Source organism: Lepus europaeus, chromosome 3 (assembly GCF_033115175.1).
Source record: "Lepus europaeus isolate LE1 chromosome 3, mLepTim1.pri, whole genome shotgun sequence".
NCBI classification, from domain to species: domain Eukaryota; kingdom Metazoa; phylum Chordata; class Mammalia; order Lagomorpha; family Leporidae; genus Lepus; species Lepus europaeus.
In genome coordinates this window covers 94,097,701-94,125,681 of record NC_084829.1, presented here as the reverse complement: position 1 = coordinate 94,125,681, position 27,981 = coordinate 94,097,701, and the positions used below count along the sequence as shown (strand labels likewise).

Below are 27,981 nucleotides of genomic sequence, written 5' to 3'. Positions count from 1 at the left end.
CTGGGATGTCACTCACAGAGATCATTTTAGGTCATTTTTCTTTTCTTTTCTTTTTTTTCCCACAGTCTCTTGACCTCTTGGCTTTCCATGCCTGTGAAACTCTCTTGGGCTTTTTAGCCATTTCTGAATGCCTTAAGGGCTGATTCTGAGGCCAGAGTGTTGTTCAGGGCATTTGCCATTCTATGAGTCTGCTGTGTATCCTGCTTCCCATGTAGGATCTTTGTCTCCTTTTTAATTCTATCAATTATTATTTGCAGACACTGGTCTTATTTATGTAATTCTTTTGACACTTAATCCTATCTTTTTGATCAATTTTGAACTTAGACTGATCACTTTAACAAGTAAGACGGCATTGGTACATGCCACCTTGATGGGATTAAATTGGAATTCCCCTGGCATGTTTCTAGCTCTACCATTAGGGTAAGTCTGAGTGATCATGTGCCGAATTGTACATCTCCTCCCTCTCTTATTCCCACTCTTATATTTAATAGGGATCACTTTTCAGTTAAATTTGAAAGACTAAGAATAATTGTGTGTCAATTAAAGAGTTCAACCAATGGTATTAAGTAGAACAAAAAAAATACTAAAAGGGATAAAATAGTAAGTTGTTCCTGGACAGTCAGGACACGGGCTGATCAAGACATTGTTTCTCAGAGTGTCCATTTCACTTCAACAGGTTTCCTTTTAGGTGCTCAGTTAGTTGTCACCGTTCAGGGAGAACATAACATTTTCCTAGTTTTTAATTATAATTAATTTAACTCTTTAAAAAAAAAAGATTTATTTATTTGAAAGGTAGAGTTACACAGAGAGAAAATGAAAGAGAGAGATCTTACATGTTCTCATCCACTCCCCAAATGACTGCAACTGCCAGGGCTGTGCCAGGCTGATGCCAGGAGCCAGAAACTTCTTCCGGGTCTTCCACGTGGGTACAGGGGCCCAGGGACTTGGGCCATCTTCAGCTGCTTTCCCAGGCGCATTAGTAGGGAGCTGGATCAGAAGTAGAGCAGCCGGGACTTGAACTGGTACTCATATGGGATGCTGGCACTGCAGGCTGTGGCTTAACCTGCTGTGCCAGAGCCCTTGCCCCTTAACCCTTCTATTAAATGCTGACGTTTCTTGCTGCTTGAATTTCAGTTTTAATTGTCATCAGAAGTCACTTAAGATCTCTGAAACAGAGTTCTTGCTGACGTTTCCTTTAATTTCTTCCTAGTATTCATGGGGGAAAGTAACATGAAGGTAAATAAATCCTCATGCTTAATAATCTAATTTTTAAAATGTCCATGGAAGAACTGAATGTTCCTTTCAACATTAGTGAAAAGATTCTTCTTTTTTTTTGTGGTGGATATTCTGGTTTGAATTAGAAATATATTAGGAATGGAACAGTGTTAAAAATAGAACGTTGCTTAGGGTTCATATTTAAAATATGCACATAACATTTCCCCTTTACTTTAGCTTTATTGAGTATAGGTTTTAACACCTTAGAAATAAGCAGAATTTTGATGCAATGATGGTTTTTTGTTTATAAAAATGGCTTTAAATAAACCACCCCTACCCCATCCCACTCAATTGATTATTGCATGCTCTTTTTGATTAGTTTGATGAAAGCTTCCTCTTACTGTAGTTATAGATAAGCCAAAAAATATGTAGACATTGATATAGTAATATAAATTTATTTGTGTGGACTCTTCCTTTATCAAAATTTTACTTGTTTTTTTTTTTTTTTTTTTTTTTTTATTTGAAAGGTAGGCAGAGATGAGCTGTCCACTCGTTCACTCCCTAAATGACCACAACAGTTGGGGCTGGGCCAGGTCAAAGGTGTGAGCTGGGAGCTCAGTCTCAGCCTCCCACATGAGAGGTAGGGACCCAACTACTTGAACCGTCATCTACTGCTTCCCCAGGAACACGTGAACAGGAAGCTGGAATTGCTAGGCACTCCAGTATGGTATCCCAAGTGGTGTCTTAACCACTATACCAAATGCCCACCCCTGTTTGAAGACTATTCTTTTTAATTGTAGAGCAGGTTGCTTAGTGAAAGTGATTGATTTTTTATTTTGTTATTTATTTTATTGGAAAGGCAGAGTTAAAGAGAGGCAGAGGCTGAGAGAGAGAGAGAGAGAGAGAGAGAGGTCTTCCATGCGCTGGTTCACTCCCCAAATGGCTGCAAAGGCCAGAGCTGGTCCAGTCAGGAGCCAGGAGCTTCTTCCAGGTCTCCCATGCAGGTGAAAGGGCCAAGGACTTGAGTCATCTTCCAGTGCTTTCCCAGGCCATGGTACAGAGCTGGATTGGAAGTGGAGCAGCCGGGACGTGAACTGGTGCTCACATAAGTTGCCGGCACTGAAGGCTGTGGCTTTACCTGCTACGCCACAGTGCTGGCCCTTTGTTTTGTTTTTAATCAAACAAAGTTGAAGTTTGGATTGCTTCTGAGGTGAAATGCATTTCTTTATTTCTGTTCTTCCTTTGTCATAACAGCACTCAAGAATGTACTCAGCGCAGTTGCTTACATCCTGCTGTGTCCTTTGTCTGCCACTCCCCTTTTCTAATTTGGATATCCAGGCATGCCTAATACAGGCAGGGAATATGGTTTTATGTGGGATATTCCCTCCCTTTCCTCTCCTAATTTTTGATTTATTTCTTTCCTGAATGGGAGGAAAGATAGGGATGGAGGGAGGAAACCTTTGAGACAGAGTGAATTCTGTTGTGAACAACAGGGAACAGTGATGTGATCCCTGTTTTCTTCAAACATTGCTTGTGGCCCAGAACAGAGGGGAGATGCTCAGTAAACTAGTTCTGGAGCTCTCCCTTTCTCTTAGGCTTTCACTTTAAGACAAAGCAGAGGGGCCATTACTGTGGTGCGTGGGGTTAAAGCCCCAGACTGCATATGGGCTCTGGTTCGAGTCCCAGCTGCAGCGAATGGAAGACCTCTCTCTCTCTCTCTGGCTCCAACTCTTTCTGTAACTCTTTCAAATAAATAAAATAAATCTTAAAAAAAAGACAAAGCAGATAGTCTGAATAAAGCTCATATTTCTGATTCCTATCTGTTTTCTTTTACTATGTCAAGAAGAAATTCACTGGGGAGCCTGCGCTGTGGTGCAGTGGGTTAAAGCCGCCGCCTGCAGTGCTGGCATCCCATATTGGCACCAGTTCGAGTCCCGGCTGCTCCACTTCTGATCCAGCTCCCTACTAATGTGCCTGGGAAAGCAGCAGAAGATGGTTCAAGTCACTGTGCCCCTGTACCCACGTGGGAGACCCAGAAGAAGTTTCTGGCTCCTGGCATCAGCCTGGCACAGTCCTGGCAGTTGCAGCCATTTGGGGAGTGAACCAGAGGATGGAAGACCTCTCTCTCTCCCTCTGTCTTTACCTCTCTATATAACTCTTTCAAATAAATAAAATCTTTAAAAAAAGAAATTCACTGGAACACTTGGGGTTATTCCCTGAGTCCTCTTTTTGTCTTTACCAGCGTGATTATGCATGTACTTTGCTTGTTAATAGACTGAAGACTTCTAGAGCAGCAGTTTCCAAATAGTGCTGCTCCATCCTTCTCAGTAGCCTGGAGTCAGTGGAATCAAGCTAATTTTTGCTTATTTTTAAAAATTACTTATTTAAGTAGGAAGGAGAGAGAGAGAGAAAGTGAGAGTGAGAGCGAGAGATCTATTCCATTGACCAGGTTATCCCCCAAATGCCTACAATGGCCATGACCAGGCCAGGACTGGAACTTAATCCAGGTCTCTCACGTGGGTGGCAGGAACCCATCACCACTGCCTCCCAGGGTCTGCATCAGCAGGAAGCTGAATCAGGAGCTGGAGTGAGGAGTCAAACCCAGGCACTCTGATTTAGGATGTGTAACATCTTAACCACTAGGCTAAATGCGTGCCCTAGTGGGCACGATGCTTTAGAGGGTGTTCTGGAACTGGGAGGGGGAAGGTCTCTGCTGGGAGCCCTGAGAGGCTTGGGCCTCAGCTCTTTGCTGGTCTAGGTTGTAGAAGGATCTAAAAACTGATTGTCTCTCACCCTCTTCTGCATGATTGAAAGGTAGTGTGGAAGGTTATTATATATTAAGCATCACTAGAGTGCACAGCTTTGTGTTAGGCCTGATAAGTTACAAATAAGATAACCTGTGGCCTGCATTCTCAATGACTTTTGTACAGGGAAGAGGAAAAGAAAAATCTAACAATAAAGATCAGTGTTACTTTAATATGAAAAAAATGTTTACAAAACCAGGTAAAGAGGAAAGTGCCTTTTGCTCTATTAATTTCATGCTAAAAAAGAAAACTTGGGGTTGGCGTTGTGGTGCAGTGGGTTAAAGCCCTGGCCTGCAGCACTGGCATTCCATATGGGCAATGGTTTGAGTCCCAACCGCTTCACTTCCAATCCAGCTCCCTGCTAATGTGCCTGGTAAAGCAGCAGAGAATAGCCCAAGTTCTTGGACCTCTGCACCCATGTGGGAGACCTAGAAGCTCCTGGCTTCAGATCAGCTCAGCTCTGGCCATTGCGACCATTTGAGGAGTGAACCAGCAGATGGAAGACCCCTCTCTCCCTCTGTCTCTACTTCTCGCTCCCTCAGTCTCTACCTCTTTCTGTAATTCTCTTTCAAATAAAAAAAAAATAAATCTTAAAAAAAGAGAAAATTCGTATTTTTCAATTTGGTTTACAAGAATACTTCCAAAAATTTTTTGGGAAAATGGTGTTAAAAGATAAGTGTATTTTGGTGTAAAAATTTTTGAAATCATGCATTTTTTCCATAATATGAATTTTCCTTTTTTTTAACGTACATCTTTTTTTTTTTAACTTTTATTTAATGAATATAAATTTCCAAAGTACAGCTTATGGATTACAATGGCTTCCCCCCCATAACTTCCCTCCCACCCGCAACCCTCCCCTTTCCCACTCCCTCTCCCCTTCCATTCACATCAAGATTCATTTTCAATTCTCTTTATATACAGAAGATCATTTTAGTATGTAGTAAGTAAAGATTTCAACAGTTTGCACCCACATAGAAACACAAAGTGAAACATACTGTTGGAGTACTAGTTATAGCATTAAATCACAATGTACAGCACATTAAGGACAGAGATCCTACATGATATTTTTTTAAAAATTTATTAATTTTCTATGCAATGTCCAATTTAAAACCAAGTTGTTTTTTTTTCATTTTCAATGAAAATACCGAAGATCGAATTTTCCAAGAAGTTTTAACAAATCCCAATTATTCGATGTGTTTTATCTGTCTATACATACATGCATGCATGCATACTCATATACACACAACCGCATGCATCCAAATAATGGTACCATTCTGTATATTAGTTTACAAGTTAATATTTTCACTCAGTGTATGATGACTATTTTCTAATGTCTCTTGTAGATTAATCTACTGTTTGAGGTACTTGTGTGGTATTCCTGTATGTGTGTACCACAGTTCATTTAAGTGTTATCTCGTTGAGGGAGTCTAGTTTTTCACTATGAAATCATGCTGCAATAAACATTTTTAAGTTTGTCTGTTTTTATATAGAATTATTGATAATTTTTAAATTGTTATTTTTAATATTGAAAAATATTAAAATTTATACCAGTTTGTACTTCTATCACTGTTATATAATCAAGATATAAATTGCATCAAAGTTGAAATGTTAGAGAAGATAGTGGTTATTATGTTGTTGCTGTCCCTAATGTGTCGTCTAAAGCGAAGTGATGCTATAACTAGTACTGAAACAGTATTTTTATACTTTGCATTTCTGTGTGGGCACAAACTGATGAGGTCTTTACTAATTATATACTGAATTGATCTTCTGTATATAAAGAGAATTGGAAATGAAAAAAAAAAAAACAACCTGGTGTTAAAATGGAAATGGCATAGAAAATTAATTAATTTGAAAAAAAAATTATGTAGGATCTCTGTCTTTAATGTGCTGTACATTGCTATTTAATGCTATAATTAGTAATCCAATGGTAGTTTTTTCACTTTGTGTTGCTATATGGGCAAAATGTTGAAATCTTTACCTAATATATACTAAACTGATCTTCTGTATACAAAGAGAATTGAAAATGAATCTTTACATGAATGGAAGGGGAAAGGGAGCGGGAAGGGGGAGGATTGCGGGCGGGAGGGAAGTTATGGGAGGGGGGAAGCCATTGTAACCCATGGGCTATACTTTGGAAATTTATATTCATTAAATAAAAGTAAAAAAAAAAAATATTTATTTGTTTGAGAGGCAGAAAGAGAGAAAGAGCTCCCATCGCTGATTCTCTCCTAAGATGCCTGCAATAGCTGAGCCTGGGCTGAGACCAAAGCCAAGAGCCAGGAATTCAATCCAGGTCTCTCATGTGGATGACAGAACCCACTCACTTAGTCAACACTATTACCTCCCAGGGTCTATATTAGCCAGAGGCTGGAGTCAAGAACTGGAGTCAGTTACTGAGCCCTGATACACAAATATCTTAAACTCTAGAACAGATGCCTGCCCCATCGTGCTGTGTTTTGATAGCACTTTGTAATCCACCTTCACCTATTTTATTTAATTCTCACAAGCATGTATGGTATGGTTTCACTTCTTCATTAAGATGAGATCTTTGAGGTTGGTGCTGTGGCATAGTGGATAAAGCCACTGCCTGCAGTGCTGGCATCCCATATGGGCACTGGTTCAACTCCTGGCTGCTCCACTTCCTATCCAGCTCTCTGCTATGGCCTGGGAAAGCAGTAGAAAATGGCCCAAGTCCTTGGGCCCCTGTATCTGTGTGGGAGACCTGGAATAAGCTCCTGGCTCCTGGCTTTGGATTGGTGCCTCTCTCTCTCTCTCTCTCTCTCTCTCTCTCTCTGTGTGTGTGTGTGTGTGTAACTCTGACTTTCAAGTAAATAAATAAATCTTTTTTAAAAAAAGATGACAACCTTTGAGAGTCAAAAAAATTCATTGTCTTCCTGAATATCTCAATTAATAAGTGGAAGGGCCAAGATAATTACCCAGATACTTTTTTCTCCAAAGTAAACATCTATATAGTAAGATGAAGTTAAGAAAGGCTTGAGGTGGGCTCTGCTTAAATGATATTTTCTTAGCATTTTGTGGTAGTTGATAGGCTTTGTGTATTAATGGGTTATGATGGATCTGAAAGATAAAAATACAGAAAATCATTTAAATCAAACTTCATATGAACAGATTTATTGAGCCACAGAATAGTTTTTGTTGCAAATGTGAGTTCAGTTTTTGAATCAAAAATCAACTTATTTTTTATTTCCATTCTCCGTGAACTTTTTGAAATATTTTTGTACAAATTGACAACCTTTAAAATTTTTAACATCAGGGCAGAATTTTAAGTAAGTTTCTTCTAAGGACTATAGAGTAGTGTTCCTATCCCTTTTGTAAGTTGTTTGTTTATTTACTTATTGATCTTAACCTGAGCCCTGGTAGAGATAATAGGTTTAGACATGTCTTTTAACAAGTGCTCAGAATATTGAGGTCCCCAATAGGGGTTCTAAATCATTGAGGTAAGAGTAATAGGATGGGGGCCAGTGCCGTGGCTCAGTAGGTTAATTCTCTGCCTGTGGTGCTGGCATCCCATATGGGTGCTGATTCTAGTCCCAGCTGCTCCTCTTCCAATCCAGTTCCATGCTGTGGGCTGGGAAAGCAGAAGAAGATGGCCCAGGTCCTTGGGCCCCTGCACCCATGTGGGAGACCTGGAAGAAGCACCTGGCTCCTGGCTTTGGATCGGCGCAGCTATTGCCACTGCGGCCATTTGGAGAGTGAACCAATGAATGGAAGACCTTTCTTCTCTTTCTTCTCTTCTCCTCCCCCTCCCCTCTCCTCACCCCCCCCCCTTCTTCTTCTCCTTCTCCTTCTCCTCCTCCTTTCTTCTTCTTCTTCTTCTTCTTCTTCTTCTTCTTCTTCTTCTTCTTCTTCTCTCTCTCTCTCTCTCTCTCTCTCTCTCTCTGCCTCTCCTTCTCTCTGTGTGTAACTCTTCCAAATAAATAAATAAATCTTTTAAAAAACAGAGTAATAGGTTTCTGCTAGTGGTGGCTGAGGTGGAAGCCGTAGAAGAGGGACAGTGATTCTAATGGGTTGGCCAAGCCATAATCTCCACATGTATGTAAATCCAAGTGTAGTTTCTTGTCAGATGCTGGAAATGGAGGTTAATTTAGAAAGTTTTACAGGCAGAAAATAAGATCATGAATAATGGAGATGGCAGGAAGAGATAAAGAGGCAGGCCCTGTTTAGTTGACTGGAGTAGAGTTCAGCACACATGTCCTACTTTTTGCTGCTTTTCTCTGCAGTCCCACTTTTGATGACAGCTGCCTGGCGGAGTTTTATGGAAGCCTTCAGCACTTCAGGCTGTGAAACACTTCTCTGAAAAACAGCCAACATTTTATTACTTCGGCCTCAGGAAATCCTTTTGGGCACTGAAAGAATTGGCATGAAGAAATCTTTCCTTTTACTCACTAAATACTCAACTTCTATTAGGATTTTAGAATATTCACATTCTCCGATTGTTTCATGTGTGATTGCAATTGAAAAGTGGCTACTGATTTTAGAGACCACATGTGAAAACTAATCTCATTATTTGAAGCTTTACTGTATTTTTATCAGACATTAGGACCATATACACTGAGAAACATTAAGCAAATTTAGCACTGTTAAGATTGTTTTTTAATTGAATCTCATTTTGGGGGTAAAAAGAGGGTATTTGAGTTTCCTATGCATATTTGGATTCCATATGTCATACATTTCTTGGCAGATCTAGACTTACATATTCAAGGCACACAGCCCTGCATTTACATGGATATCTTCATAAAAATAGACATAATCCTGATTCATTTTCCAATCAGTTCTAAATTTATTATAACTTCTTTTTAAATTCAGTAGTATGTCTTTGAAAACATAAAAGTGATATGTAAATGAAAACAAACTAGGTGTTATATTTTCCTTGCATCAGTGACATATCTGTATATTCTCAATTTTACAGCATAGCATAGAAGATAAGAGCAATTTTCTTGGGTTGAAATCCCAGCTATGCTGGTTATTAGTTGTGTGACCTTAGGCAAATTCTTTGACCTTCCTGTATGTTAGTGTTAGTCTTCTCATGTAAAAATATGAATTTTAATAATAATAATCTCATCAAATTGCTGTGAAATTTTAAAAAATGAATATATATTTAAAGAACTTGGTGCTAGAGTGTTGTAGCACAGTGTTAGTAAAGCCACTGACTGTGACTCCAATATCTCATATGGACCGTGGTTTGTGTTCTGGCTGCTCCATTTCTGATCCAGCTCCCTGTTAATAGCCTGAACAAAGCAGCCAGAAGTGGCCCAGGTGCTTGGGTCCCTGCTGCCTACGTGGGAGAACTGGATGAAGCTCCTGGCTCCTGGCTTCGGCTTGTCCCAGCCCTGGCCATTGCAACCATCTGAGAAGTGAATTAACAGATGGAAGATGCCTCTCACTCACTCACTCTCTCTCTATCTCTCCCTCTCCCCCCAGTAACTCTGACTTTCAAATAAATAAAATAAATCTTTAAAAAGAGCTGTAGTGAGTGTTTTGTGAGTAGTGAGTTTAGTGCCTCCTGACTAAACTCAGCAGAAAGGAAGTCACTCTTTAAGAGTATGTATTTCTTCTTTGAGTACTAGGCATCGAGGTATGGTAACCATGTCCGTTTGATATTTGATTCTGGTTATATGCTGTTACTCAGCCCCTGATACCCGGGGATACTGTCATCCCTGTTCAATTCAGGAACCACATTGCCACGATGGTAGCATTGCCCATTGTCATTTCTGGCTTGCAGAGATTAGCTACTAAGAGATTTTTTTTTTTTATGCTGATAACATAATTATTTTATTTTCCTGGAAAACTTTAAGAAACAATGTTTTTTAAATTTTTTATTTTTTATTTCATAAATGTGAATTTACAAAGTGCAACTTTTGTATTGTTGTGGCTTCCCCCCCAACCTCCCTCCCTCCCGTGGCCCTCCCCTCTCCCTCTCCCATCCCGCCCTTCATCGAGTTTCATTTTCAATTACCTTCATATACTAAAGATCAACTTAGTATATACTAAGCAAGGATTTCAACAGGCTGCATTCACACAACTGCACAAGGTATAGGGTATTGTTCAACTAGTAGTGTTTTTAAGTTTCATAGTCAAACACATTAAGGACAGAGAGCCTACGTGGGGAGCATGTACCCAGTGACTCCCGTTGTTGATTTAACAATTGGCGCTCTTATTTATGACGTCAGCAATCACCCGAGACTCTTGCTATGAGCTTTCTAGGCTATGGAAGTCCCTTGAGCTCACCGACTCTGAACTTGTTTAGTCAAGGCCGTGTCACAGTGGAGGTTCCTTCCTCCCTTCAGAGAAAGGCGCCTCTCTCCTTGATGGCCTGTTCCTTCTGCTGGGGTCTTGTTCACCAGAATCTTTCATTTAGATTGTTTTTTGCCACCGTGTCATGGCTTTCCATGCCTGTGAGACTCTCATGGACCTTTTAGCCAGATCCGAATGTCCCAAGGGTTGATTCTGAGGCAGGAGTGCTGTTTTGGGCGTTTGCCATTCTACGAGTCTGCTGTGTGTCCTGCATCCCCCGCAGGATCATTCTCTCCCTTTTAATTCTATCCTTCATTATTTGCTTACGCTGGTCTTATTTGTGAAATCTCTTCAACACATACCCTATCTTTCTGATTGGTTGTGTATTTATACTTATCACTTTACCAAGTGCACTGGCATTGGTACCTGCCTCCTTGGTAAGACTACTACAGAGATCTTTAAGAATGCCAGCAATCTTGTTAACCAGTGTACAAGCACACTTCAGAAAGTTCAGTGTAAAAATATTTTGAAGTCCATGCATGGGTTTTTTTTCATTTACATTTACATTTTACATGGATTTTTTGATGACTACTTGTATACAGAGACTTCTACCTTTTTATTTTTTGGATCAATAAAAACTTTCAATTTTTCATGAACTTTGTGACTTACATTTCTCAGAGTCTGTGCCCTCTGTATCCTCCCAGGTGATGAAAGTGAATGAATAGGTGTTATAAATCTGGTCCAACAGTCCAGTTGGTCTAAATCTTTGGATAGCTTCCTTTATACAAAGAAAAGTACAGCATCTCAATTGTACATAGTGTGAGCTGCCTTTGGAATCAGACTTCATTCAGCTAATAAAATCAGCTGTCAGAGACATTTTCAAAAAATGAACCTAACACATGGAATCCAGAATATCTATGCAATGTACCCATATCAATAGATTTGATCTTATTTATGTGATCCTTTTGACACTTAATCCTATCTTTATGATCAGTTATGAACTTAAACTGACCACTTTAACTAGTGAGATGGCATTGGTACCTGCCAACTAAATGGGATTTAGAGTCCTATGGCAAGTTTTTAGCTTTACCCTTAGGGGTGAATCCAAGGGAGCGTGTGCCAAATTGTATATATCCTCCCTTTCTTATTCTCACTCTTATTTATTTATTTATTTATTTATTTTGACAGGCAGAGTGGACAGTGAGAGAGAGAGAAAGGTCTTCCTTTTCCATTGGTTCACCCCTCAATGGCTGCTGCGGCCGGCACACTGTACTGATCCGAAGCCAGGAGCCAGGTGCTTCCCCTGCGGGTGCAGGGCCCAAGGACCTGGACCATCCTCCACTGTACTCCCGGGCCACAGCAGAGAGCTGGACAGGAAGAGGAGCAACCAGGACAGAATCCAGTGCCCCGACTGGGACTAGAACCCGGTGTGCTGGCGCTGCAGGCGGAGGATTAGCCTATTGAGCCGTGGCGCCGGCCTCCACTCTTATTTTTAATAGGGATCAATTTTCAGTTGGATTTAAGCACCTAAGAATAATTCTGTGTTAATTAACAAGTTTAACCAATGGCATTAAGTAGAAAAAGAAAATACTAAGAAGAATAAAATAGTAAGCTGTTCCTTGACAGAACAAAGGCTGATCAGTGTTTGTGTCTGCTAATAATAATTTATAGAATTAAAAAGGAGAGAACAATCCAACATGGGAAGTGGGATACTCAGTAGACTCATAGAATGGCAGATGTCCTAAACAGCACTCTGGCCTCAGAATCAGCCATTAACGCATTCAGTCTGGCTAAAAAAGCCCATGAGAGTATTTCAGGCATGGAAAACCAAGACATTGTGGCAAAAAAAAAAATATATATATATATATATATATATATATATATATATATTACCTAAATGAAAGACCTCTGTGAGTGACATCCCAGCAGAAAGAATGGGCCATCAAAGAAGGAGGTACCTTTCTCTGAAGTGGGGAGAGAACTTCCACTTTGAATATGGTCTTGTCTAAATAAGATCAGAGTTGGTGAACTCAAGAGGCTTCCACAGCTTGGCAGCTCATGACAAGAGCCTCAGGTGATTACTGACGTCATAAATAAGAGTGTCAATTGTTAAATAGACAACAGGAGTCACTGTGCTCCCCATGTAGGACCTCTGTCCTTAATGTGTTGTACTATGAGAAATAATGGTAAAACTAGTTTTCAAACAGTACTTTATACTTTGTGGGTATGTGTTGGTGCAAACTATAGAAATCTTTACTTAGTATAGAGTTGGTCTGTATATAAAGATAATTAAAAATGAATCTTAATTAAGAATGGGATGGGAGAGAGTGTAGGAGATAGGATGGTTTGTGGGTGGGAGGGTGGTTATGGGGGAAGAACCGCTATAATCCAGAAGTTGTCCTTTCAAAATTTATATTTGTTAAGTAAAAGTTTTCTATAAAAATAAGTTTGATCTAACATTTCTACCATTCTGATCCAACAGCTTTAGATATATATATTTATATGTACCTGTATACACACATATATATTTATATGGGATTCTATGCATAAATTCTGAAAATTTTGCAATTTTTATGTAAATGGTGTTTATATAATGCTATGTAAATGTATTATACCCTTTAGTTTCTATTGGGACTTAAGACTGCATGTATAGATTTAGAAGCAGGGGTACGGCAAGGTTCTTAGGAGAAGCAAAAGTCTCCTGTAAGGTAGCTGAGGCTCTAAATGTTTCTTTTAGCAATGAATATAATTCATTAGACAGGGAAGGGTTTCCACTGGCAAAGGAAATTCTGCAGAATAAGATCCTCAGAACCCCCATATATCTCCATTTCAAGATCCTATTCCATCCTGATCAGTGCCTCAACTAACAGAGAAGAGACTATAGGTCTGGGAATTCAGTTATCGATGTACAGCCACCCACAGAATAAAGTTCCGGGCTCTTGGCTTCAGCCTGGCCCACCCCTGGCTCTTGTAGGCATTAGGGAAGAAAACTAGCACGTAGAAGATCTCTTCTTTGTTCTGTACTTTTCAAATAAAATGGGAAACCTCGTTTGTTATAATATGCATATATCAAAAAGATTAAAATGAGAAAAAAATACTTCCTGATCTCACAAAGCAGTTACAAATGATCTTAATTTTCCAAATATTTGTTGGGCTTTTTGCAGAACATATTAATTGTAAGGGACAGTGAGATTAATAAAAATCAGTCTCTGCCTTCAAGGAGAATATGATCTTTTCTGAGAATAAAGCAATTATCTCAAACTCTATAGTAGCAGGAAAGACTAAGGGAAAGCCCTAGAAGCAGTGACACTTTGCTATATTCCAAATATAAAACATATTGTTTGACGCTAACCTAGTACCCACCACCCCATGTTGTCTCTGTAAATGCTTTATAAGAGAAACAATCATAAATCCATTTCAGCATTGAAAAGCTGAAAGGCATGTTTGTGGATTGGGTTTGACAGCAGGTGGTCTTCAGTACATAAGGTGACTGGGTACCAAACCTGAATTTTTCTTGGGATACCCTTAATATATTATTTATAATTTTTTCCCCAAGCCTATTCAGTTACTTGAAGAGATGAGCTCTCAGACTTCTGTGCCTGGCTTCTGGCACTCTGGGAACTTGGAGGAGAGAGGAACTTGGTTCCTATTTTGAGTGTTCAGACATTGAGTGAGACCTGTTTTCAACCCCGCACTGGTATTCTTGTCAGATTTCACTGTGCCACAGACTCGGGAGGCTGGATTGGAGTTGTGTGTGCTTCACTTGATTGCTCAGAGGAGAGAAGACCTGGGTGTGAAGGGAGGTTCTGATGCCTCTTATTTTTGTAGTCATTTTTCCTGTTTCCAGACTCATCTGTGATCAAGGAAACTCAGTATTTTGAAATGTGTACTATTGCAGGATAGATGTGTTTATTTAATTGGTCGAACACAATTTTAGCTATTATATTAGGCTTAAGATACACATTTGAATCTTTATAATTTTTGTCTAGAGGTACACTTGTATCAAGCGTGGTTTTTGTAGCAAGCACTGTCTTCATTCTTAGTATACTTACAGTAGTCCTAAAGAGGTGATTATGGTGCAAAGCATTCTGACTCTGCCTCCCTGTTGGTTTCTTTGTGGTTAATATGATTTGAAAACTATTGGTTTAGTGTGGTATTTTATCCAGCTGTGTTTTGCATTTCACAGCAAATATGTGAAGATAATTAAAATCTAGTAGGAACCAAATAAGCTATAAATGTGACAGTAAATTGTAAAGTTTAGAGAGATCTTTCTAACTAAAGATGCTTCCCCTCCAGTAAAGAACTACAGAAGGAAGAGCCGATATCACACAACAATTTAATAACGTAGCAGGTTAAGAAAGCCCCTACAGAAAGCTCTGCAGTTGCAGAAGTTGTTAAGAAGTTGGGACAAGGATAGGAGAAAGATAATAAGAAACTTTTTAGAGGAAGGTAACTAAGTATCTTTGGACGTTTTCTGGAAAAGATTTTTTTTTTTTAAATTTTTTTTTAGACAGGCAGAGTGGACAGAGAGAGACAGAGGGAAAGGTCTTCCTTTGCCGTTGGTTCACCCTCCAATGGCTGCAGCGGTAGGCGCACTGCGGCCGGCGCACTGCGCTGATCCGATGGCAGGAGCCAGGTGCTTCTCCTGGTCTCCCATGGGGTGCAGGGCCCAAGCACTTGGGCCATCCTCCACTGCACTCCCTGGCCACAGCAGGGAGCTGGCCTGGAAGAGGGGCAACCGGGACAGGATCGGTGCCCCGACTGGGACTAGAACCCGGTGTGCCAGCGCCGCAAGGCGGAGGATTAGCCTAGTGAGCCGCGGCGCCAGCGGAAAAGATTTTTTATCCTGCAATATTTTCCTAGACATTTCTTTTAACATCCCCATCTTTATTTGGTTAGCATCTCCTATCAGTTGCTAAGACAAGGTAAGATCAGTTTTAGAGAGGAGAAACAGAGAAGATAGAAGTATGAGGGTACTTTTAAAAGCTTGTGAAAAAATGGAATTAAAAGATAAATTGGGGCAATGCTTTAAGCTAGTGCTTAAACACGGGTGTTTAAGATGCTCGTGTTCCATAGCTGGGTGCTTGGGTTTAATTCCTGCTTCCAGCACCTGGTTTCAGCCTCTTTCCACTGTAGATCTTGAGAAGAAGCAGGTAATCGCTCAGGTAGTTGGGTCTCTGCCACTTACATAGGAGACCTGAACTGAGTTCCTGCCTGGCTTCTCTTTCACTGAGGCCTGAAGTTGTTGGCATACAAGCAGTGAGCCAGTAGATGGGAGCACTCTCTGTTGATCTCTCTCTCTCCCTCTCTCTCTGTTTGTGTGTTTGCCTCTCAAATAAATATGTAAAGTTTATTTTGGTGCAAAAAAATGTGAAAACTTGCATGGTTTTTTCATAAGACACATTTTCCATAGACTGTTTTGAAGTCCACTTGGATGCATGGATTTCAGAATTTTTCCACCAAGATAATTTTATCTTTTAATTCTATGTTACATAAACTTTTTGAAGTACCCTCATAGCTATATAAGAAAAGAAACTGGGCAGGCTTTGTGAGGAGACAAAATACAAGAAGCAAAGAGAGACTTAGAAAAAGAAAAGGTTTGGGATTGATGCTGTGGTGCAGCAGGTTAAGCCTCTGTCTGCAGCACAGGCATCCCGTATGGATACCAGTTTGAGTCCTGGCTGCTCCACTTCAGATCCAGCTCCCTGCCAATGTGCCTGGGAAAGCAGTGGAAGGTGGTCCAAGTGTTTGGGACCCTGCACCCATGTGGGAGACCTGGATGAAACTCTTGGCTCTGTCTGGCCCAGCCCTGGTCATTGCAGCCAACTGGGGAGTGAACCAGTGGGTGGAAATCCCTATCTTTCTTTCTGTCTCTCCCTCTCTTGCTGTGAAATCTTTTTTTAAACATTTATTTATTTATAAATTATTATTTTATTAAATAAATGTATTTTTTAAAAAGAAAAGTTTTGATAATAGGACTAGGAGTTTTTAGTTGCAATTTTTCTTCTCTTGAGTGATTTCTTCAGTATGATTGGTGGTGGATTTCTGGGAAGAAATACTTTTTAAAAAAACCAGAAAATGTTTTAGACCTTCATTGAAAATGACCTAGTGTCCACCTATAAGAATGTTAAACCTAAAGTGTGTATAACTATTACATTACATAGGAAATTGACTTTCGAATTCTTTACTATCCAGTTGTGTGTTGATGTAAAAAATAGAATAAGAATGTGTACCAAAGAGCCACAGATAGTAAAATCTGTATTAATAGTGACTGTGGCAAGACCATGATGCTGCACGAAACCCAGTCATTTGCAACAAGATGGAGCAATCTGGAAAACATCATGCTGAGTGAATTAAGCCAGTCCCAAAGAGAAAAATATCATTTGTTTTCCCTGATTGGTGACAACTGAGTGCCAAAGGGGAAACCTGTTAAGTGAAATGGACACTATAAGCAACAATAAACTGATCAGCTCCTGTCCTGACTTTAGATGTACAATATAATACTTTATCCTTTTTAGTATTTGTTGTTGTTGTTGTTGTTCTAGTACTATTGGTTGAACTCAGTAATTAACACACAATTATTCTTAGGTGTTTAAATTTTAACTGAAAAGTGATCCCTGTTAAATCTAAGAGTGGAAAAAGAGAGGGAGGAGATGAACAATTTGGAACATGCTCAATCAGACTGGCCGCAAATGGTGGAGTTAGAAATGTGCCAGGGGATTCCAACACAATCCCATCAAGATGGCATGTACCAATGCCATCGCACTAGCCCAAGTGATCAATTTCAGCTCACAATTGATAGTTCTGATAGGTCTAAGAGTCAAAGAGATCACACAAACAAGACAAGTATCTGCTAATACTAACTGATAGAATCAAAAAGGGAGAGAAAGATCCAACATGGGAAGCGGGATACACAGCAGACTCATAGAATGGCAGATGTTCTAAACAACACTCTGGCCTCAGAATCAGCCCTCAAGGCATTCAGATCTGGCGGAAGAGCCCATGAGAGTATAGCAGGCATGGAAAGCCAAGATACCATGGAAAAAAAAAAAAAAAGACCTAAATGAATGATCTCTGTGAGTGAGATCCCAGTGGAAAGAACGGGGCCATCAAAGAAGGAGGTACCCTTCTCCGAAGGGAGGAGAGAACTTCCACTTTGACTATAACCCTATCGGAATAAGATCAAAGTCAGCGAACTCTAAAGGCTTCCATAGCCCTGGCAACTCATGACTAGAGCCTAGGGAGATTACTGACGCCATGAACAGGAGTGTCAAATTGTTAAATCAGCAACAGGAGTCACTGTGTACTTACACCCCATGTGGGATCTGTCCCTAACGTGTCGTCTAAAGCGAAGTGATGCTATAACTAGTACTGAAACAGTATTTTTATACTTTGCGTTTCTGTGTGGGCACAAACTGATGAGTCTTTACTAATTATATACTGAAGTGATCTTCTGTATATAAAGAGAATTGGAAATGAAAAAAAAAAAAAACAACCTGGTGTTAAAATAGAAATGGCATAGAAAATTAATTAATTTGAAAAAAAATTATGTAGGATCTCTGTCTTTAATGTGCTGTACATTGCTATTTAATGCTATAATTAGTACTCCAACAGTATTTTTTTTCACTATGTGTTGCAATATGGCGGCAAAATGTTGAAATCTTTACCTAATATATACTAAACTGATCTGTATATAAAGAGAATTGAAAATGAATCTTTACATGAATGGAAGGGGAAAGGGAGCGGGAAAAGGGAGGGTTGCGGGCGGGAGGGAAGTTATGGGAGGGGGGAAGGCATTGTAACCCATAAGCTATACTTTGGAAATTTATATTCATTAAATGAAAGTTTAATAAAAAAATGCTAACCAATTATGACTTTTGTCTTCAGGGAAATAATAAATTTTGAGATTCTTTTTGCTTTATATATAAATGTCATGAAATTTCCATCATGGTCAACTAGAAGTAAAACAATACGCCGATATTTCGGTGCTGACTAAGCTACAGACTTCAATACTTTTAAAGAGTTAAGAAGAATAAACTGATCCTTCATGATGAAAGAAAGGAAGTAAACTATTTACAAAGCTCATTTCTCATTTACTTTTCCTATTTTGGGCTTGTTTTCAGGCAAAAGGACTCCTGTGGAAGATGGAACTCCTTATCCATTTTCCAGAATGTGTTTCCAAGCCTGTCAGTGGAACCTGAAACTGCCATTCTGTTTTGAAATGCTTGAAGAACCCCCACATCTCTGCGTGTACCTTCCATCCTGAAGCCATGGTCTTCTCGGCAGTGTTGACCGCATCCCACACTGGGACATCGAACACGACGTTTGTGGTCTATGAAAACACCTACATGAATATCACAATCCCTCCGCCATTCCAGCACCCCAGCATCAGTCCACTGTTTAGATACAGTTTTGAAACCGTGGCTCCCACTGGTTTGAGCTCCTTGACAGTGAATAGCACGGCTGTGCCCCCAACACCAGCAGTTTTTAAGAGCCTCAGCTTGCCTCTCCAGATCATCCTTTCTGCTATAATGATATTTATTCTCTTTGTGTCTTTTCTTGGGAACTTGGTTGTTTGCCTTATGGTTTACCAAAAATCTGCTATGCGATCTGCAATTAATATCCTCCTTGCCAGCCTGGCTTTTGCAGACATGTTGCTTGCAGTGCTAAACATGCCCTTTGCCCTGATAACTATTCTTACTACCAGATGGATTTTTGGGAAGTTCTTCTGTAGGGTGTCTGCTATGTTTTTCTGGTTGTTTGTGATAGAGGGAGTAGCCATCCTGCTCATCATTAGCATCGACAGATTTCTTATTATAGTCCAGAGGCAGGATAAGCTAAATCCATATAGGGCTAAGGTTCTGATTGCAGTTTCTTGGGCAACTTCCTTTTGTGTAGCTTTTCCTTTGGCTGTAGGAAATCCTGATCTGCAGATACCTTCCCGAGCCCCCCAGTGTGTGTTTGGGTACACAACTGATGCAGGTTACCAGGCTTATGTGGTTTTGATTTCTCTCATTTCTTTCTTTATACCTTTCTTGGTTATACTGTATTCGTTTATGGGCATACTCAACACCCTTCGGCACAATGCCTTGAGGATCCACAGCTACCCTGAAGGGATATGCCTCAGCCAAGCCAGCAAACTGGGTCTCATGAGTCTACAGAGACCCTTCCAGATGAGCATTGACATGGGCTTTAAGACACGTGCCTTCACCACCATTTTGATTCTCTTTGCTGTCTTCATTGTCTGCTGGGCCCCGTTCACCACTTACAGCCTTGTGGCAACGTTCAGTGAGCACTTTTACCATAAACACAACTTTTTTGAGATTAGCACTTGGCTGCTCTGGCTCTGCTACCTCAAGTCGGCATTGAACCCACTGATCTACTACTGGAGGATAAAGAAATTCCATGACGCCTGCCTGGATATGATGCCCAAGTCCTTCAAATTTTTGCCGCGACTCCCTGGTCACACAAAGAGAAGAATACGCCCTAGTGCTGTCTACGTGTGTGGGGAACATCGGACGGTGGTGTGAATATTGGAACTAATTGACATTTGGGGTGATGGTTGTTCTTAATTGACTTTTAGTTTTCTTCCACATGGCTCTCCACTTATATTGTTTCTAATAGAGTGTGTATGTGTGTGTGTGCATGGGCAATGTAAAAAATGGTGATTAGTTACAATTCTGTTAACAATACACAATAAGAAAGTGATCACAAATGTTACCTCCAAGATTCAAGAGAAATCCTTGCTTTAGATTGGCGAGATGGGTTTTTGTTATTTGATTGATTTTGGTTTTGTAGTAAGAATCAGGATTGTGCTTTATTGAGCCTGCAGTTACATTGACTTGTAGGTGTTTTGTATGCTGCTAAAATTATGCTTAGTTGAATTATCAATTCTTTTCTGGAAGACATTGCTGCTTTTGCCATCACATTGGAGCCAAACCCCTCATCTGTCTCAGTTGATAAATAGTTTCATTTTACAAAATAACCCAAGGAGGTTTGTGACATTTTAAAGGACATTATTATTTACTTTGGTGCACTTTAAGAAATGATGTATAAATTCAGTCATTTTTCAGAATTGTTTTTATACATGACATACTGTGCTTCAGGAAACATGTGAATTAGCATTTCTAGGAAGATAGTTTTTAAAAACATTTCATTTATGTGTATAGTTTTAAAGGAGAGAACATAGAAATATAGAAAATTTTCTGAGCACAATAGTGACTTTTCAGAGCAACAGGTCAAAATTGAGGAGACAGGGAAGCCTTGAAAATTTAAAAGGCAAACGCAGCCAAGGGGTGATCAGGCCAGGGTGATTCCTCTTTCTTCAGGATTTTTTTGCCAAGAGTAGTAGAGAGAAGGAGACACTGCTACCACTGATGGACACCTACCATGTGCCAGGCACTGTATGTTATATTGTCCTCATGGCATCCTGTGAGGTAGGAATTATTTTTTCTATTTAAAGATGAAGAAAGTAAATCTCAGAGGGACTAAAATCTTGCTCAAGATTAACAGTGGAGCTGAAACTCTCTTGGAATTCTGAGACTGTACTGTTGCACTGTGTCACAAAGACACTCATTCAGTTTAGCTGTGTATCCTTTAATTTCTTTAGACTAAAATCATATTTTTACCATCTCTTAAAGTCTGGAAAATAGAAAAGAAAAATCACTAATATCATGTAAAGTAGAACTTTAAAATCTTAGATAAATAAGACTATAAAGGTAATCAGGTTTATTTATTTTTTTTAATTTGCAAAACACGTGTCTGACAATTACCGAGAACTTAACCATAACTGTATGCAGATCTTGCCCTCATGGATTTGGAGGTCTCCAGCTGTCCAGCTGTGTAGGTTCTAAATGTTCTGGGCAGAACAACATTGCTGCCCTCAGTGCCTGCTCTAACAGAGCTGGAGTCTGTGAATGTGCTCAAGAGGTGTGTCTCTTACAGGAAGGGAAGATAAAGCCTGGTTTGAGCCCACAGCAGGTTTTAATAGGGCAGGTCTAGGACTTCAAACTACTTTTCTCTTGCTGACTATCTGCACCTCAGGTATATCCAGGGTGTTTAGTCAGCTTTTCTCTGTCACCACTGGTACAGGGATGGGGCTGCAGATGTAGGCCAGATGGCCAGAGAGTATTGTCTTGGCTACAGCATGGGCCAAATAGGCAAGCAAAATCATGGATTAATAACATCTATTGAAGATTTTAATGCTGTGAGCCAATGGAAATAACAAGCCTTTGCTTCTCCTATTGTAAAACCAGAAAGTTGGATTAGATGGATCTCCAAGGTCCTGAACAACTCTAATGTGCTTTCCTCCATTTGAGAGTTCAGATTTTTGAAGCACTCAGCTGTCATCATCAATCTTTGGTCTCCAGTATTACTACTTTACATTTTAGTTCATTAGGTTTTTTTTTTTTTTTTTTTTTTTTTTTTTTTTTTTTTTTTTAATGAATATCTGAAGAGTGGAAAGTTCATGGCAAGTATCAAGAAAGTTTGGTGATACATGAAAGGCCTAGGAAACTGCTCTTAAGGCAATTGCAAGTATATTGGAACTCAAGCATACTGCTCAACTTGCTGTTGATGATCGTCACCTACCTCTTTAATTTCCAATTTATATTATTCACAGGTAAAATTGCTTTTGTACATAGGGATCTTATAGGAATAAACACTATTGTAGGTACTAGTGGCATGTTAAGGTGTGTTTTGCTTTCCATTGTCAATATAAACTGGATTTCAAGCAGATAGTAATAAGGATATTTGAGATTAGACTTTCTCTGAAGAGAGTCAGCATGATCTGTAATTCATCTTACTTTTTGGTAGGTCTTGACTTCTTTTGTGCTTGGATTTGAAACTGAGTTTTGTTTCTTCTTCTCTTGTTTGCTGGATGCTACTACTTTGCTGCTGCTGATAGGCAGTGCCTCACTTGGTGAGCACTCCCAAGTGCTTGCTGAATTCTCAGTGCTTGTGAAAGAAGACTAGCAAGGGCTTTTGTGAGAATTCAGCAACAACACTATACACTGGATGATCTTGGTGACAGTTTACAAATCATTTTGGACGTTTTTATTATATATACACTTTGAAAACTTTTAAAACAAAGCACTACAGTGCACCTTCAAGAAATTTAGGTGCAAAATTGCTTGTTGCCTATTTCTCCATATTTTCTTGATGGAAAATAAATACCACTACTAATTATCACTGCTGAGTGATAATCAGAAATTTGCTGTTGTTTTTTGCTTTTCCTTCTGGATAATAAGTAAGAAGCATGATAGAGACATATATTTGTGGTTTAAAAAAAAGAAGGCTAGAGAAGTTCCAAACAGTCTGGAATAGAGGTACTTAAACTTTAATGTGTTTAAGTGTCTCCAGGAGAGTTTGTTAACAGTACACATCCCTGGTCCCTCAGATGGTCTGCATTTGGGGTGCTCCACCTGATTCTGATTCAGGTATTCCCTTGAGCACACTTCAAGAAACATGCTTGTAGAAAATGTATTCGTTTAAATATTGTCTGTTTTATCCCACAACATGTGTTTTGTGTCAGAAAGCCATTATCTCGTAGTGCATGAGTAATCCATGTTGAAAGGAACATCCACATATCTTTGTGCCTTTTGGCTGCCACATATGAGTGCTGGGTCTTGCCAGTGTTAGCTTTACTTTCTTTCAGCTGGCAAAATTCTGATGAACTATACAGTTTCACAGTGGAGCAAAAAAGGCGTCTTCATAATTGAAAGTCATGACTTCTGAGAGTCTAATCACTCTAGTATTTTTTTTTTTCTCTTAGAGATCTCTTTCTAGGACCCTTCTTTATTGTTTGTAATTTTTCTGAAGAGTCTGAGGGAAATGTAAAGATGCATCTAACTCCTATTGCTCTGTTTATGCCAGTTGTGTTCAATGGAAGCATGAAGTAAAATAAAATAACCTTTTTGCTCTATGTATTTCTGTTGCTGATAAATGTATTTAATTTTTTCTTTTTTACATGAAATTATTTATGTCTGGATCACAGAAAAATTTTCACTTGCTTGATATTTGATTCTTCCATGATTTGCTAAGTTCAAATTCATTTTCACAACCATAGTCCTGCTAAACTGCCTTCATTGGAAACTCAGTTTTTATAATAAATAAAAATATCAAAGCACATGTTTGTTATTGCAGGTGAATGGTAATAAATTTCTTAAAGATATTTATTGGAATTAGTCCTTTGTAGCTAAAATTAATTTATTTGACAATAGTACCTGATCTTTATACAGAGACAAAAATCCACCTTGAATTTGGGGTTATTATATTTAAATATCAAAAAGTATGCTTATTTTTGCACATTATTATTACAACTAAGAAAGAGCTCCCAATAAAAAATTTAATAATTCACATTTATAAAACAGAGTTTTTAGAAAAGCTTGTCATGAATAATAATTTCTTTTTTTTGACAGAGTTAGACAGAGAGAGAGAGAGACTGAGAGAAAGGTCTTCCTTCCATTGGTTCACCCCCCAAATGGCTGCTATGGCCAGTGCACTGCGCCGATCCAAAGCCAGGAGCCAGGTGCTTCCTCCTGGTCTCCCATGTGGGCACAGGCGCCCAAGCACTTGGGCCATCCTCCACTGCCTTCCTGGGCCACAGCAGACAGCTGGACTGGAAGAGGAACAACTGGGACAGATCCGGCACCCCAACTGGGACTAGAACTCGGGGTACCAGCGCCACAGGTGGAGGATTAGCCTAGTGAGCCGTGGTGCCAGCAATAATTTCTTTTAAATTAAAATCTGAGTTTAGTTTCAAATCTGGCTTCCTTTGGGTTCTTATTTGCAGATCAGCTCTTAAGGTCTGTGTGCATGTAACTATATTCTAGTTAGTTCTCGGAGTAGCTTAGGATGAAATGAAACTTGGCCAAAACATCTATTAGTACTATGAAACAGTTTTAAGTAGAACAGCTTTACTGCTGATTTGTTTAAAATTAGACTGCCAACTGACAAAGCAATGGCAATGTCTGCTTCTATTTTGATGAAATGATTTTATACTGCATTTTCATTTCAGGCTTTCCTACAATCTGCTAATAAATTCATAGGAATTACCATTTATTTGTATATAACAGTTTTAATTTTGTGCCAATTAAACATGAATTTTATTCTGTTTTTTTACATATTCAGTAGGCAAATATATTTTTTCTTGTTAAGTTACAAAAGAAAGTTGCTACTGAGTGGATTCCATCTTTCCATCTGAAATGGAAAAGTAAGAAAGATACAACAAAATACAACAACACGTTGAACTGAAAGCATGCATCTTCACATCTGCTGTGAAAATAATGAACTTCACTCAGTTCTATAATAAAGATGATGCTTATGAGAAGCTTCTACCTTAAATGTCAAAGTACAGTCCAATTAGATTTAATGCAAAAGGAATACATAAAAATTTCATGGCTGTGTCAGGGTTTAATCAGAGAAGCAGAACTAGTAGGAGGGAGCTATTCAGAGGTTTACTGCAATGGAGTAGCTTCCCCCCGGTTCCCTTCCCTTGTTGGGGGCACCTGCTTAAGCTGTCTGTGGCAGAGGAGCACAAAGAAGAAAGGACATTCATGAGGACTCCAGCAGTTCTGCAGGGAAACTGCTGTGCAAGAGAGCCAACTCTGAGCAGTGCTTGTCCCTGCGGGACCATGAGCCCCTGGAGCCAGTGAACAGTGAGAGCCTCACTGCTGGACCTTCAGGGTTGAGCTTGGTGCTGATCCACCATAGGCAATCAGTATGGTTAGTAAGTAGTTTTTTCTTTTTTTTTTAAACCATGGCTGAAGAGGAGAAGACCAACATTTGGGCATTCAGGAGAGACTGGGGATCAGGATGCTATTCGCATCTTCCCATATAAAAGTGGAACTTTTCTCAGTGTCCGTATCTATCAGTGTTATACATAAATACAGTAACACCTCAGCAATTTAGCTTTTGTGGTAAGCAGGAGCTTCTTTACAAATGGTTAATCTATTTTAATAAAGCTGATAAAACCAATTAATAATGTAAATGCTATTGGAGAATATTTAACTGTTAAAAATAACACATCAGATAAGCTTAGAGTACTGAGCTGGGAGTCAGGAGCCTTGGTACCATCACACTAGCTGTGGAACTACGGCTGTGTCCCCAGAACTGTTTGAACCTATCACAAAAAAGTATTTTAAGATACCTATGAATTCATGATCTGTATAGTAATTAAAATCACTTAATCAATTGAATCATTTGTACATGTATTTAACAAGCATACTAATAAAACACTAATTTATCATAATTTAAAAATACAAAGTAATATTTTAGATTAGGTAATTTGTCTTATTGACTCTGCTTTGTAGCAGCACCTCCATTAGAGATTTATTTATTTATTTGAAAGTCAGAATTAACAGAGAGAGGGAGAGATAGAGAGAAAATCTTATATCTGATGATTCATTCTAAATGGCTACAATGGCCAGGGCTGGACCAAATCCAGGAGCCAGGAACTTCATTCTGTTCTCCAACGTGAATGAAGGGCCTGAGGACTTTGGCCATCCTCCGCTGCTTTCCCATGTGCATTAGTAGGGAGCTGGATCGGAAGTGGAAATGCTGGAACTCGAACCAGGTGCTGGCACTGCAGACAGAGGCTTAACGCACTGTACCACAGCACCAGCCCTGAAAGATGGATTTCTGTCTACGACTTCCCTCAAAGGTATTTATAGTCTCAAAAGCTGTGATTAATGAATTTTATATTAATCTGTGAAGGCTACCATTGCCACGTAGTGGGTTCTATTTGATCTCTCTTAAATCTAAAGGTTTCTATGACAATATACAGCAAAACAAGATGCATACTGAAAGAAAATAGAGAAATGTAATCTGACAGATGTGATAATAGCTATGAAGAGAACAAGGAGTAGGAAGAAGAAGGGGATGAAGAAGAAAGACTTCTCAGATGAAAGAGGAGGAAGACGAAGGAGAAGTGGAGAATGGGAGGAGGGGAGAACTTCTCAAATCTTTATTTCTAGCTCCACTCTACACTTGAGTTTATGCTTTCTGTTTTTCTAAATCTAAAGTCCCATAGAAGTAGAGCAAGGAGCTTATTTACTGTTTCTTTATCAACTACCATGGTGGCTCACAGAAAGTGTGAAAAATCTGGAAATGGAGTTTTTAATAATAACATTTTGGTGGTAAAAATCATAATGGACATACCCAAACAAAATAGGTTGTTAATAGCTACAAATGACATCAGCACCCAGATCTTAATTGCCCAAATCTATTTATCCACTATACTAACCTGCTTCCTTGAGTTAAGGGAGAAACAAGATGGAGGTTTTGTGACAGCATGTCTAGGCAAGTTTGAGGACAGAGATATGTAGACAAGTTAGAGGATAGAATGCCTAGCTTTTTATTTGTTTAACCCAGTGACAAAACTACAAGCAATGCACATGTGTGTGGCTTTTTTTTCCCTCTCTCTCCAATTCACACCATGAAGGAGATTCCACTTATTTGTAAAACTAGTCTTGACTATAGTTGTGAAGTTGGCTAAATATGCTTGAGTTCATCCTCTTCAAAAGGTAGATGGTAGACTTGATTTGTTACCTGTCCTCCTGCAAGTATAGATGCAGGTAAAATGGAAACAGCAGCATGTAAAGATGTGTGTGATTGTGTTACTGTTTTTTTAAAATCTCATTTTGTTGGTAAGTGAATAAAATTGGTGATATGGGCAAGATATTCAATAACAACCTCCATCACAGATATTTTGGTTGGGAAAAGTTTTCTGTTGATGGAGTTAGACACCCATATGTCTAGGGCCATTTTGAACACTTGCAGCAGATCTTCAGAGTTTAAATCACTTTACCTTAGATTTGGCAGAACTGTGAACACATTTTTTTCAGCTGTTCTTCCTGATGGGAGCTATAAATAACTTTGGGGAAGTATATAATTATCTCGAAGTAGAAGCTAAAGATAAAAGAGCTGCTTGAGATTTTAAAGGAACATTTAATAGTTATTATTATGCAACATTTATTAAGTATGCTGGCTGTGTTCATTGTCTTTGCCAGGAAGAGACTAGGAATAAAAAGTCAATGCAAAACGTGACATGTATAAATAGACAAAAAGCTACATTAACATAGTGCCAGAATAAAAGGTTGGCATAAAAGAAAAAAGAAGAAAAATGAGAAAAACAAAAGACAGCCAAATCAGCCTAGAATTACACAGAAGTGAAGAAAATTTATATTTTTTGTACTAATCTTTAAAACATTGGCAGCTTAAGGTAGACAGTCATATAAAAACAGGAAGCATGGTATGTATATGTGGTGGAAAGTATCATGTTTTGGCAACTAACTTAGACTTTTACATAAAAAGGCATTTAGTTACTCTGTTCAGTGCATACGTAAGTACCAAAATATTTAAACACCACATAAAGTTTCCATTTAGTTGAAGCAAGGTAAATGTTATGAATTATGATTTCAATCATTAGCTCATAGCTAAGATTGTTATTACTATTTCAAACCCATAGAAAGTCCACAATGAAACAATATTAGTGGTAGCCATTATTTATTTAGTGTTTGCTAGATGTTGCTTTGTCTGGATAAACACATAATCTCCAGTCCTTCTAATAATTCTGGGAAGTAGATAGCATTCTACTTGATAAATTCTTCAAGACAAAGAATTTTAAGATTCCACAGAACTCAAAAGGAAGGAGAATTCAAACGCACATCCACATAGACACCAAAATTATGGCTTTTCTCTTGTTGTG

General features: G+C 39.0%; 1 protein-coding gene across 1 annotated transcript in view; it reads left to right on the top strand.

Annotated features, from left to right (window-relative positions):
• The window catches only part of GPR63 (G protein-coupled receptor 63), a 72,057-nt gene extending 48,692 nt beyond the window's left edge, over positions 1-23,365 (top strand). Inside the window, exon 2 of the mRNA XM_062186519.1 lies at positions 18,398-23,365. Coding sequence (XP_062042503.1) covers positions 18,545-19,804 — 1,260 coding nt within the window. The 5' untranslated portion in view covers positions 18,398-18,544 and the 3' untranslated portion in view covers positions 19,805-23,365. The remainder of the gene's footprint in view (positions 1-18,397) is intronic.
• Positions 23,366-27,981: the final 4,616 nt, after the last annotated feature.